Source organism: Entamoeba invadens (genome assembly GCF_000330505.1).
Source record: "Entamoeba invadens IP1 unplaced genomic scaffold scaff_1105074725625, whole genome shotgun sequence".
In the NCBI taxonomy this organism is placed as follows: Eukaryota; Evosea; order Mastigamoebida; family Endamoebidae; genus Entamoeba; species Entamoeba invadens.
In genome coordinates, this window is record NW_004440086.1 from 15,699 (window position 1) to 30,939 (window position 15,241).

At 25.3% G+C, this 15,241-nt stretch overlaps 2 protein-coding genes across 2 annotated transcripts; one reads left to right on the plus strand and one right to left on the minus strand.

The window, feature by feature from the left end:
• Positions 1-5,835: 5,835 nt before the first annotated feature.
• Positions 5,836-6,720, minus strand: EIN_347570 (hypothetical protein; the record flags this gene model as incomplete). Its single annotated transcript, XM_004253514.1, has 1 exon — positions 5,836-6,720. One exon carries the CDS (start codon positions 6,718-6,720, stop codon positions 5,836-5,838), a length of 885 nt encoding a protein of 294 aa, XP_004253562.1.
• Positions 6,721-14,693: 7,973 nt separating this feature from the next.
• EIN_347580 (Hypothetical protein) lies at positions 14,694-15,234 on the plus strand (the record flags this gene model as incomplete). The annotated part of the gene is made up of 2 exons (XM_004253515.1): positions 14,694-14,766; positions 14,995-15,234. Coding segments are annotated over 2 exons (313 nt in total), but the record flags the coding sequence as incomplete, so codon positions are not given.
• Between the last annotated feature and the right edge of the window lie 7 nt (positions 15,235-15,241).

The window sequence follows — 15,241 nt, forward strand, 5'->3', positions numbered from 1 at the left end:
TTTTATTATAAATATACAATCAAAAAATATAATTATTTCCAAAAATAAATTAATTTAAAGACAAAAACTATTTAACAAGTAATTTTGTTATATATTAATGGTTTATAAAAAATTATCATTTTTTTTTCATTTTACCATTCAGTTTTCTTTGAAAAACTAATTAAATTTGCATTTTTTATAAAAACCATTAATTTATGACGAAATTACTTGTTGTTTAAAATTTGTCTTTGATTAAATTTATTTTTGGAAATAATTATATTTTATAATAGTAAATTCATAGTAATATTATAACTCATTATATAGTTTTAAAAATGCCGCGGACACGAAAATAATAGAAAGGACACAATATACACAGGAGGACGTCCTTTATAGCGGGAGGACGTCCCTAAACCACAAAGGACGTCTTTCGGCCTATATTCCCGTCCTTCGTCCCCATGTCCGTCCTTTCTCTTTATAATTAATTATTATTTTAAATGAAATATCAAAAATATTACGGTCAAAAACGTCTATTTGTCGTAATTATAATTTTCGAACTTGCTTAATTGTCTCACAAATGGCCAACCATTTAAGTGTACGACAATCAATTATTTTGTTCTTGAATATGTAACTTTTGTTGAATTAAAAACTACATTTTTTATAAAAATAAATTTCAATTTTAAAAAGAATTTTTTACAAAATTCACTCATTTACGACAAATAGATAATTTTTTCTGCTGGATTTACGACAAATAGACGCCTTTGACTGTATATGGGAGTAGAATAGCAGCTCGAGTCAAAGCTGATAAATGAACTACTTAAATAATATAATTAAGGCTTGGCTGATAAGATAAAAAGCGTTATAATAAATGTAACCAAGTGAAATTTGTTTATGATAAAGAATCAAATATACATATGAACAATTTACTAATGTTGATAATAAACAAATTTATTTTTTAAATTACATTGGTGTTGTCACTTAGATACGATTAAATATATTTTATAAATTTTATTAAAAATATTTTTTCTTTAATATTAATATAATCCATTTTGAGAGCAATTGAATTGATATCAAATGTTTGTGTATAGATGATCAACAATTTTACCCCCAAAATATTAAAAATTGTTGGATCTATTCTGAATCGGCATCCTGAAATAAAATAATAAAAACAAAACAAACAAAAATCGATCTGTAAAACTGTATATTCACATGAAGAAAAACATTCACGTAATTGATTGCGACAATTCCCGCATCTTTTTTATAATGTCGACTTCACATCTCAAATATGTGAAAATCATCAAGTTGATATTAATGAATACTTGACTGGCAACTTCAATGTTTCGAAGAAAATATTGGTAAAGAAGAACTCTGTCTTGATTTTGGTACAACTTTTTGTCAAGAAGACTTAAAAATTATTGATGATACAAATGATGTAAATATAATATTGTTAACACAAAAAACATCGAAAAGAAAAACGAAATATGTAAAGACTTATATGTACCAAATTTAATCATCAAAAAGTTAAAATCGTCTTTTGCTACAGATAAAACTATATTATTTTTAATGAAAAACTTTTTTATTGGTTGTTTTCAACAAATGAGTTTGTTCAACAATCAGCTTCACGTCAGAATCAACTCAAATATATATGCGAGAAAGCTAATGAATTTTCTCGAATGAGAACTATAGAAAAAGAAGTGGATTCAAAAAGAAGAAAAATCGTTACTTATGATGATCTTGGAATGATTTTTGACATTAGTGAAGGACGCATCTCTCAATTAAAAGCAGTTGGACTAAAAATTCAATTGGGAATTTCCAGATCTAGAGGCGGACAATCAAAACTTACTTAAAAACAGCTTGATGAATTAAAAACTATTATTAAAAAAAGACTAAGATTTGGAAGAGTTGTGACAACTCATTTTGTCAAATGCTATCTTAATACGGCTTTTAAAGTAAGTTATACAAAACAAGGTATCTATAAATTGATGAACTCTATTGGACTCAAACAAGTCAAAGCCCAAATTGTAAAAGAATCGAGATTGGGAGTAGAACCAGTTGACATTTATAATTACTTCGAAAAAGTCTACGAGTGTCTGCAAAATATACCAGCCGAATTTATATTTAATTTTGATGAATCTGGACACAAATATTTTATTGATATCAAAAATGCCAAGGTCTACATTCCAAAGTGTTTCGAGAGAACAAATATTAGATGTGCGTGTGATAAATCCGAGCGTAAAATATCTCACGTTGCCTGTATATGTGCTTCTGGAAGTAGATTAAAATCAGCTCTGATAATTCCAAACAAACAAATAAGTGTCGTGTTAAACAGATATGGTTATAATGAAAACAACGTCCACTTTATGTTCTCATCAAATAGTACGATGAATAGTGTTTTGTTTCGAGAATGGCTAGAAGAAGTCTTTATAATTGAAGTCAACAAAAAAGGACACTTTTAAATTATGAAGGGCAAGTAATTCTTTTCATGGATAACTGCAGTTCACATTGTGATTTACTTAATATTGAATACCTCCAAAACAACAACGTCATACCAATTTACTTCATTCCCAACTCAACTATTTTTTACAAATGTTGGATGTTGGAATATTTTCAATACAGAAAGCATTCAAACGTAACATGTCCATTGTTGACCTCGATTTAGACGAAACATTACCAATGGAGTCAAATTTTCAGAAGCGAAGCTGGTTGAATGTAAAACTGAAATTATCAAAGACAATATCACAAAAACTATAGAAATGTTCAAAATAAAGAAACAACAGCTCATGAATTATCTTGGATATAAGAAATCAAACGAAGAACTTCTTTATTTTCAAAGTCAAATGCTTGAAAGTAATGGTTACAAAACACAAACTCCAAAAGATGTTATTGCAAATGGTACAAAACTCAGTAAAATGTGCAACAATATTATAAACATACTAACGAGTTATGAGGAAGCAGCAACGACTATCAGAGTAATCAGTAGTTTCAGACAAGTGGGTATTGAACTGTATTGTGGAAAAATGGTAATTATTATTCAAAAGCCAATCCATTGTTGTCAAGAGAACTTTACAGACCGGTTGACATAATAAACGAATTATTGAGTTTTAAAGTAAGGAATATCGAAGAGTATAATGTGAAAATTAAAATTGATGGCGGATTTCGAAAAATTGTTAATGTTGAAAGCGTGAAAAAAAAAGAATTCAAGAGCTTAAAAAGCAAAAAAAGGTGGAAAAATGAAACAAAATGAAAGAGTATCTTTGGAGAAATTAGAAAAAAGAGGAGAAAAAGAGGAGAAAAAGTAAAAAGAAACTATAACAAAACACTCAAAAAGATTAACAAAAACGATAATTAACAACTCATAATTTGTTGATTTTAGCATGACATTAAACATGATGATCAAAATATAACACATGAATATAGTTTATCAAAACGCTTATGTGTTTCAAATAGTCAAAATAACACAAAATCATTTGCGGGAAAAAGTGTTACCAATATAAAGGAGTTTAAACTGCAAAGAGTGGGAAGTTTTGAATTGTGTGATTTTATCAATTCAATACAACTTGGTTTAAATAGACACCACGTGTTTTGTTGTGATTGTTGGTGTTTGTTATTGTCATCGGTTAGAAATTTACCTGAAAACTTACTTCAATTTGATGTTGTATGTTTCCCTGCTTTCTTAAGGGGAAACCATTGGGCACTTTTGTTATTTCAGTTAAATAAAGACCGTGCATGGGTTTGTTAATACTACGATACTTTGAAATGTGGATCTTTTGAATACACAAAAATGCAACTAAAAACGTGTTATGTGATGATTTCCCTAGTAATTACAAATATTTTTTTAAAAGAGATTTTTCACTAATTTACTTTTAATCAATATTGTCCAAGCAACAAACTGGCACATGGGAATGTGGATATCGAATCGTTGAAGTTTTATATAAATTAAGTGTTGGTTAGAAATTTGAAAACTGCTTGATTTATGAAGAAGAGTCTTTTTATTCATTCGGTGAATGGTTCTGTTCAAATTATGTGACAAAGTATCAACACAATGATTAATGATTATCAAACTTGTTTATTAACAATTTTCAACGTTGAACCGTCGTGAAATAAGACAATCAATATTTATTCATTGAAAATATTATTGTTAAATTTGGTTTTATTTTGTTTATTATTTTTTATTGAAATTTTAAATTATTATTTACCCTCTTTTTATTCATAAAACATTATATAAATCCAACCAATCATTTGGCATTTTTTAAAACACTGTGTTTATGATTCAGTTATGTTTTTATATGTTCAGTTACACACCTGTAATATAAAATTTGCTTATTTTTATTTTTGTATTTCTCAGAACTTGTTAAATTATCCAATCAATTTGATAATTTAATAATATAGTTTGTTTTACCATATTTATTATATTAAAAATAAGTGGTCAATTCCCAGAAAAATAAATAAATATTCAAATACACTTTTAACAGTAAGTGTTTTTAAATGTTAATAAAGAGAAAAGTAAAATGCCAATTTACAAAATAATTATTAATTCGATTTAAAAGATTTTAAGATTACTAGGGTCGTGACAATCTCGAAGGTCACATTTAGTAAATAAACCATATATAATACTATTCGTATTACAATACAATTATATGACTATACTTCCTTTAATAATGATTATAGTTTTTATAATTATAAATTTTAATAAATTTAAAAACATTAAAACACAAAATATTAAGAACATTTATTATTGATTTCAAATATAATTTCATTATGATAATAGAACATTAATTCTATGATGTAATTAAAAACAAAAAATACACAAAATTCAATAGACAATTTTGCCATTGTACATTTATTCAAATTTTTGTATACAAAAGAATAAAATTTAAAAAGTGTGTGGCTTTCTTTTCAAAACAAAAATTATCAATTTTTACCGTTATAATTTTTTAAACAAAAATAGTTTTTTAGGTAATTTGCCAAAAATACCACGATAGTGGACAATGCTATTTTTGCAAATACAATCTTTTTTACAAATATTAATAAAACAGGAAGTTATATATCAATAGTTCAAAAATTGCAAAATCAACCCAATAATACACACAACAATGCTACAAAAACATAATTAAAAATAAAAAGATAAATAAAATAACATGTTACAGAACCATTTAAATTTATTCAATTTTGCACAATAATAAACAAATATACCGAAAATTTTAATTTAATCATAATGACGAATGTTTAAAAAATAATTGTACTATATTACTATTGAAAACAAAACAATAACAACTATGATAAATAATACATTTTCAAAAAATAATCTTTATGGAATTTAAGCATTTTTTCAACAAAAAAGTTTTTCCTTTTTTATGTTAATAACAAACAATAAATAATCTATTAAACAACTTGCTCTTTCTTATTTTTTTTCTGTGAGTTATCCTGATATTTCGAACCCGCTTGGTATTTGCAACAACATCAAGATTAACTCTAAATTCAGTGTGTTTACGCATAATGCAAACATTATGTTATGGTATGCACCTGTTTTTCAGTAAAGATATATTTGGATCTTAATGGTAAATATTCAAATGTGTAATTGTGTTTATTAATAATAATAATATGAGAGATTGAGGTTTAGTCTTGAGTCGAAACAATTCTCAAATCTTATTTTCGATTTTTAAAAACATTAAAAAACTTGTTTTATAATTTATATTATTTTTTTACAATACAGTATGGTCAAAGGACGTCCTTCTGCCTATTTTCCTATCCTTCATCACCTTGTCCGTCTTTTCTCTTTATTATTTATAAAAAACGTATTTGCTTAGTATTTTTAACTCAACTAATGTCAATAAAATAAAATATATTTTAAAATTATTTTTAATCACAGTCGTACGTGTAAGTGACATCATCAAATTCCAATTTTTTCAACTTTTCTCCATTGATAAAAAAGAATCCAGACCCATACTGGCAATAATCAACTTTACTCCATTCATTCTTATAATATCGTGGCTCATCTCTTTTATATTCTTCCGACGCCAGTTGTAATAAGAGAACTTCTTTTGTATTTCTATCGTCTTTGTAAACAGTTTCATCAATAAAATTAGGGCATCCCCCATAATGTGTTTTAACAGCAGTCAAAGATTCGGTAGCTTTAAATACGTCATTTTCAATATCCCATGTATTGACTGAGTATTTTAGTGCAAGTTTTTCAAAGAGTTTGTCTCTGTCTTCTGGTAGTGCAAAAGTCTCTCCTATTTTCCCCATAAGTCTGAAAGCTCCTTTGAACGGCAAGTCCTCTTCCTGTACATTCTTCAATGTGTCTATGACACTCTGAGGCACGCTTTGGTTTAAGTCCAATGACACTGTTTTGTGATAAATCAATTTGCTGTGTTTAGTCCCATATAATTCGTCTGTTCCTATGAAAAATTGGAGGAGGCCCTCTGTCGGAAAATTCTCCAATTTTGGCATTTCAGAGTAATTGATTTGACACAAAAGAATCAACGGTTGACCATCTGCCATTGGATATTCCATGCCATTTGGAAAATAGGGAACACCACCAACACAACTGTTTATTGGCGTCAGTCCGTCATCAACTTCTAAATCTAAAAGAACTCCATCTTTCTTGTATTTCATCATCAACTCACCAACTATCTTTTGCAATATGTCTGCCGGAATTTTATTGTCTGGAATGTTATATTCGTTAATTTTTTGGATATTTTCAGCATGTAAAGGCGTTGTGGCATCACAAGAAGAGGTGTTCATTGTGTTTTTTTCAAATGTCAAAATTTTAAAGTTATTTTAAATAAAAATTTCATGTTTTGTTTGTTTTTAAAACAAATAATAATTAAATAATTCAATTAACTATGAATTATAAAGATTTTAATTCAAAAAATCTTATTGTTTATTTAGTAAAAATACCTTAATAGTAATTTTTGAGAATTATTTACAAATTATTTTATATTATTCAATTTACAACAAAATAAATTAATTAAATTCTCATTGTAGTTTCAAATTATTATTGTTGGGAGTATCCAAAACAGATTCACTATCAAGTACATTTCAACTACCTTGAATGTCATTGTTATTGAATATATAGATTAATATATACATTACATATAACAAACATGTTCACTTATTGTTGTAATACATTTTATAACACAGTTTGTTGTTTCAATTTATTGATAAGATAATAGTTTGCTGGCTTGTCTGTTTTGCGTTTTTTAATTCTTCGTAGCACGTTCCGTTGTTTTTATCCAACGTATTGGTGTTATTGTTTCAACTTTTTTACTAAAAATCCATCTAAAATTTAATTTGATTATTTTTGAGATGTGAACAAAAATTCTGAGTTGGTGAAAAACAATTTTGAAAAATAATACAAACTATTTATATATTGTTTCATAATTGTTTTATCGGTTGATATATATATATAATTTATTAATAGTATGTTTATAAATATTATGTAATTTTGAAATTTTAAATGGCATTAATGTATGTAATTATGGTTTAAATTGTTATGTTAAAAAATAAAAATAAAATGAAATTATTATTCAATTAGAATTATTTAATATTTACTTACATATGGTTATATATTCTCATTATGAAATGAGAATTGAATATGATAATATAATATAATAAAAAGTATAATTTTAATTAAATATTGAAAATAACAATTATTAATTATTTGATAATTAAATATTATAATTTATACATATAAATTTATTGGTTTTAAAACAATTGTCTTTTATCAAGTTTATTTTTACATATTATTATGATTATAATATATATAATATTTTTTTAATGTTTTTAAAGTTTATCTTTAATAAAGCTAGAATAAACAGGACTATTATAATAATACTATTAATATTAATAGTTTTATTGATATTTTACTTGATTTACTTTTAGGTTTTTTAATAAAATTAATTATTTATTATGAATTAAAGGTTGATTATTTTAAGTATTTTTGGTTTTTTATAAATATACATTGTTTTTTAACTTTATTTTGTTTATACATCCCATTATTTTTTAAATAAAACAATTGATAATAGATTAAAACAACTAATTTATTAATAATGATTCCCAAAATTCAACTTATTTTTATCTCATTTTTTGTTTTAAATAATATAAACTGTTTTTCAAAAGTCTGTACCGAAGTGACCCGAAAATTTGCTTTTATTTTGAGTATTATTTTTGGGAAACTAATTTTTTGTCATAAAATTTAATTATTTTTTTGAGTAAAATAGAAAAAAAACGGTCTTCAAAATAATTTTTTTACTTGAAGAATTTTAAGAATAAAAAACTTCCATATAAAATATGAAATAATGGCATTTTTGTTTTATAAAAACACACAAATAATCCCAAAAGTGCAATTTCAAAAAAACTGATAATTATTATATGTCAAAACCTTCAGAGTCAAACCTTTATTTTTCAGAAAAAGAAAAAAATGGCAAGAGCAAAAGCGTTGCTCGAAGAAAATTATTCTTACGGTGCCGTCGCAAAAATAGTCGGAATTTCAAAAACCACAGTATCTGAATTAAAAAGAGGGGGAGAGGCAAAACCGAAAAAAATTGGGTCGACCAAAAAAAGTGTCCAGGGAACATATTCAAATTGTAGTAAAACAAACAATTGATCATCCATTGTCTTCTTCATTTTTGGTTTCACATGATGTTACACTTTCCCCCTCTTCTGTTTGGCGAAAAAGAAAAAATGAAAGATTTATTTATGCTAAACAAATAAAACGACCAAACATGACAGATAAACACGAGAGGGTGACATTTTGCCAAACGACATTTTACCAAAAAATAATAAGAAATTTCTTAATTATTCTTTAACAAAGAAAATTTTAAAAATAATTCATTGTTGTATTTTTGTCAAGTTTTTATAAAAATATATTTTTGTCGACAATAAATAAATTGTAAATATGAATAAATATATTTATATATTATTACAACTTTGTGTATTTTGTTTTTATTTTACGCTATTAAATCTTATAAAATAGAAATATTACTTGAACTAGTAACTTTGGTTATACATACAATATTTTGGTATTCTTTTTAAAGCAACAAATAAAAATACACAACTTAACGTTCATGTAAATTCACACTTTGTATTATTGGAAAAATCTCATAAGTATTATTTTTGTTTAAACAAAAATACTTGATTCAATTAACCAAACAATTTATAAACAATTGTTATCAAATTTTTAAATAAAATAATATTTTATTAATTAGTATATAATTTAATGATGTATTTTTCAAAAGTGAATTTGAAATACACTTTGTTTAAATAACCATTTGTATTCAAAAATTTATTTTTAACATGTTTTATGTAAAAATATACCAATTTTAAAGTTCTTTATTGTGTTTATATGATGTCATTTGAATTACTTCGGTTCTATTATAATCACTACAACCCGAATTATTAAAATTGAATTATCATTTTATTAACTTTTATTAACTTTATTTCATTAAAATATTAAAAAAATAATCGTTTATTTTTTCATTTATGTATTTATATTACTTCATTGGTTTTGTATTTTTAATTATAAATACAACATCAAAACTAATATATAACAAGAATGAGCATCAAAAGCACAAGGGGAAAAGAATTGCCTATTTATGATGGTTATTTGTTTCATACCATAGACAAAGAAAGAACACACTTTCGCTGCTCTTGTCGAAAGTGTAAAGTGACTATAATAAAAAACACAGATGGAAGTTATCATTATGGCAAAACAACAACTCACATTCACGAAAAACAAGATTTACGCAGAAAAAATCATTTAAATTTTATCAAAAATGACTTACAAACTTCACCAACAAATAAATAACAATGAAATCACTTATAACAAAATACAAAAGAGGTTCTATAGGAATAACACAATCGACATTAGAACGCTTTGTTCAAAAAAACAAAGTACACAAAATTGAACCAAATTCATATGATGATATTATAATAAGTGTTGGCGAATTAAAATTATTATTCAAAGATGAGCAAAATGGAATACTTATATTTGGAAATAGCGAACAATTGACAATGTTAGCAAGATGCAAAGAAGTGTTTATGGATGGGACTTTCCGGAGTTGCCCCAAACAATTTTATCAGCTATATACACTGCATTGTCAATTACAAAACAACCAAACATTTCCGGCAATTCACTGTTTGTTGAAAAACAAAACTTTAAATACATATGAAACACTTTTTAATGCCATTGAATGCTTGCTAAAAGAAATCAACTAAAATTATACTTGTTTTGGAAGAAACGTTGTTGTTGTGACTGACTTTGAGAATTCGCTTATCGCCGTTTTAAGAAAATACAAAACTTTTAATCTAGAGCACAAAGGATGCCTTTTTCATCAACGTCAAGCCATACTAAAGTTTATCAATAATGCTGGTCTTAAATGTGAGTATTCTTTAAATACGGAATTCAAAGATGCAGTGAAAATATTGGAGTCCGTGTGCTTTTTGAAAGAATAATATATTAGTCAAACAGTTGGTATTTTAACGGCGTGGTATTCTCATGTACCTTCATTTGGGATAGTTGTGGAATACTTCAAAAAAGTGTGGATAAATGGCGCGTTTCCCATTTCATTGTGGTGTCAATTTATGAGAAAAAAGAGGACTAATAATGATTTTGAGTCTTACCACGCCGCGCTCACCAGGAGGCTTGAGTTCGTGAAACCTGGTTTTTGGAAGTTAGTTGAAAAAATTGGAGAAGTGATAGAAGAGGTTAATAAAGATCTAAAAAACATAAAAACGGACATTATAAAAAATCAAACAGTAAAGTTGAAATAATATATAATACACTTAAAAATTTAACAACAAATTATTACTGTTGTGAAATCAATTTAAATTGTTTTCTCGAAAAGGTAAGTGTGTTATTTGATGGTTTGAATCATAAAGTTTACTTCGAAGTCGAAAATTGTGAACAAAACGAGACGGAACATGTTACAAAAGAAAATTGTGTAGATTGTATCAATGAAAATGTTGTTGGTATAAACACTTCAACAAATGGTGATATGTTTGAACGTAAAGACTTTATCCAACAAACAAGACTTGAAAATAAAAATCCAACTAAAATTGTTGATATTCAAAATACAAAGAAAAAAAATATACGTGAAAAAAAGCCTAGAAAAAAAAGAAGATCTGTAATCCAAGAAATCAAAAAAGAGTGTAGAAAAAACAAAAACAAAAAAATAATTAATTAATTTAATTTTTATATATATTTTAATGAAATAAAGTTAATAAAAGATAATAAAATGATAATTCAATTTTAATAATTCGGGTTGTAGTGATTATAATAGAACCGAAGTAATTCAAATGACATCATATAAACACAATAAAGAACTTTAAATTTGGTATATTTTTACATAAAACATGTTAAAAATAAATTTTTGAATACAAATGGTTATTTAAACAAATTGCATTTCAAATTCACTTTTGAAAAATACATCATTAAATTATATACTAATTAATTAAATATTATTTAATTTATAAATTTGATAACAATTGTTTATAAATTGTTTGGTTAATTGAATCAAGTATTTTTGTTTAAACAAAAATAATACTTATGAGATTTTTCCAATAATACAAAGTGTGAATTTACATGAACGTTAAGTTGTGTATTTTTATTTGTTGCTTTAAAAAGAATACCAAAATATTGTATGTATAACCAAAGTTACTAGTTCAAGTAATATTTCTATTTTATAAGATTTAATAGCGTAAAATAAAAACAAAATACACAAAGTTGTAATAATATATAAATATATTTATTCATATTTACAATTTATTTATTGTCGACAAAAATATATTTTTATAAAAACTTGACAAAAATACAACAATGAATTATTTTTAAAATTTTCTTTGTTAAAGAATAATTAAGAAATTTCTTATTATTTTTTGGTAAAATGTCGTCATCCCGATGAACACTTTTTAGATCGACTCAATTTTTGCAAGAAACAGTTGTTTAATAAAAGAATTTTAGCTCGCTGGATTAAAAACACTATAATATCAGATGAAAGCCGTTTTTGCCTTTATTCAGATGGTAATGATGTTTGGAGAAGAAAAGGTGAGTTTAATGAAAGTAATTTTGTAGTAACTCCGAAATACAACGCGGGTGTTATGGTTAGGGGAGCAATTGGCCACAATTTTAAATCAAAGGTAATGTTTTTAACTGGAAAAGTCGACTCAGAATCTTACGTTGAAATGTTGAAAACTTCTAAAACGTTTGAAAACGCGAAAGAAGTTTATAAACATGGAATGACCTTTCAGCAAGACGGTGCACGGCCACAAACAGCTCGTTCAACAATGAAATGGTTTCAGGGTATTGACTCATCATTGAAACTCAATTTGCTTGACTCATGGCCTGCTAACAGTAGGATCTTAGTCCGATTGAACATTTGTGGCATTATCTTGATGCTCTTATTAGGAAGGTGAAGAACATCTTTTTGAACATTGAAGAATTAAAGCGAGCACTCATTGAAGCTTGGGAATCAATATCATTGGAAACAATAAACAATTATATTGATTCAATTCCAAAACGATTTAAATTATGCATCGAGAATCAAGGAAAATTTATAGGACATTTGCTTTAATTTATTATTTTTTTGGTTTTTTAGAACTCAAAATTTTATTATTATTTGTATTGAAAGAGAAACCTCGAGTTTGTTTTTTGTTTGAAATAAAAAGTTAAAGAAATTGATTTTTAGTATTTTGACATAAATGATTCGGATTCAATACACTGAGATGTTTGTTGTTGTGTAATTAGCACAACTATACAGTGTGTGTTGCCCAGTAGAATATCCAATTTTTGTCTAATCAAATAACAGGATCGGGTTTTTGCAAAAGGCTGGCTAATATTCCAATAAAGTCCCGATATCGTACGAAAATAACTGAACGGGATTGGTATTTTTTTAAAATTAAGTCAGTACTTTCGATTTTTTGTTTTTTTGTTTTTTAGGAAAAACAAAAATAAAAAACGGGACTTTAGGAAGTTTTAAAAATAAGGCGGTACAGACTTTTGAACTACAGTTTATTATATTTTAGTTGAAAAATAATTCGATTTATAACCCATTTTTTTACTGTTTTAACATCTAACATTAAATAATATATGAACCTCGAAACCCTTGAATAGTTTTTAACATTTTAGTAACTTCTAAATCTAGACCAAAGCATCCCCTGACGTGGCAATTTATAAGTTTTGAGCAAACGCCCATTTTTGTCCCGTGTGTTGTATAAAGTATGAATAAACAACAGCTTAATATGAGTTATAATAGTAAGTTTATTATTATTTATTATTATTTTTATTATTTAATTATAAAATATTATTCTTTTGTTCAACCATGTTCAACTTCAACACAACCATTCAATTAAACCGTTTATTCGTTTTTCAAAGAAGCCATTGTAGTTATCTCTATTCATTCGGTTGATTCAATAAGTCACTCTTCGTTTAGCATTAAAGTGACTCATGCGGTTTATGAAAAAAAATAAATAATAATAAAATCATAGGAATGTTAGGTATAAAGTAAATGATCGATGATTATTAAACGTATTCAACAACGGAAGATAAATCAATATAAAAAACAAACTATACTTTGGCTTGGCTGGGCATTAACATATTAGACAATACTGAATGATTAATTAAGAGTTTCATATTTTATAGTTTTTTCTATTTTATTTGAAAAACAGTGTGTCTATTAATAGTTGGTCCCTGGTTTTTCAAAATAAACCAACATATCTTCCAAAAACTCGGATTTGGGGTTTTTCCATTACAAGGAAACTTTATATCAAAAATAAAACAGCTAAATTTCGTTTGATCCCTGGTTTTTCTTCTATATGTAATATAATCTCTTATTTTTTGTCAGTCTTTTTATAGATGTCGTACTGTCTTAGATCCACAAACCAGTTTTAAACAAATTATTTAAAAAATAATTTATATTAATTAAACTTATTAACACTTAAAATAAAAATTATGACATTGAAAGTATCGATGATACGTCTTTTTATTATATTGTATCGGAATTATTTTGAATTGTTGTTGATTTGTGATGATACACATGACTGTATTTATTCTAAAAATAAACATATTGTCAAAAAAGTCAATATGTTTGGGTTATTGAGACTTTAAAAACTATATTATCGAATTTGTTTTTGTTTATTTTTAGATTTTTTCAACAAACAACAAATTAATTTTTACTAAAACATTTTATTAATGATTTATAATATAATAATAATATTACATAGTAAAAAACAAACAAAACATAATAATCTGAAACAACAGATAAAAAAAATCTAATTAAAAGGGAAATAAGCTGAAAACCACAAATTAAAAAATTATGATTGAAAATAAACTAAAAATGTATAAAAATTAATTTTCGTTCGATTCAAAACATATGAAAGAAGAAAAAACTTACTTTTTGTTTTTTAATCCAAAAAGGTACAAAAAATCAAAAAAAAAATAAAATCAAAAACATGTGTGACTTTCTCTTTAGGCGTGCTTTTCCCACTTATTATTTTTTGTTAAATATGTACTATAATTTTATAATAAACTAAAAATGGTATAACAAGTTCTAAGAGTAATCTAAATACAAAAATTTTGAGAAAAAAATTAAGTTTTTATTTTTCCATAAAATGTGGAAAAAAGAGAATTTATAAATAGTAAAAACAGACAAAGTGTAAAACAATATATATGTTGTCAATTTAAACATTTGTATGTATATTACGTTAATTAATTTAAAATGATGGAAGAGTTGAATGAGACTCAAAAAAACAAAACAGGTTTAAAACATATTTTGTACAGTTTTATAATTAATTGTTGTTGTTAAAATGTGGTTATTATTGAATGTCAATATTATAACATATTTTTTATTTAATATTACTTTTTTTTATCAATTTGACAACATAATAATAATATTATAAAATGTAATTTTGTAAAATTTTTTAATTTACAAAACAATAAAACTTACACCTGTTGATGTTTACAATATTTTTAATATTGTTTTATCATTGTGATATAATGCTAATAATAATTTGAAACGAGAGGTCAGCAAACCAAACGTGTCGAACAATCGAAAAGACAATTTGTTTTAAAACATTTAAATAAAAATAAATTAATTTGGGTATATAAACGCTTTTATCAACTTGATTATCATTCTATGAGAACTTTAATCTTCTTATCATTTACAGTATTTACTGCTTTTTCAAATGAATGTAAACCACCTGTTAAAAATTGCCAATCATGTATGATGGATGATCCAACAAAATGTGAAAGATGTAATGGAGGTTATTA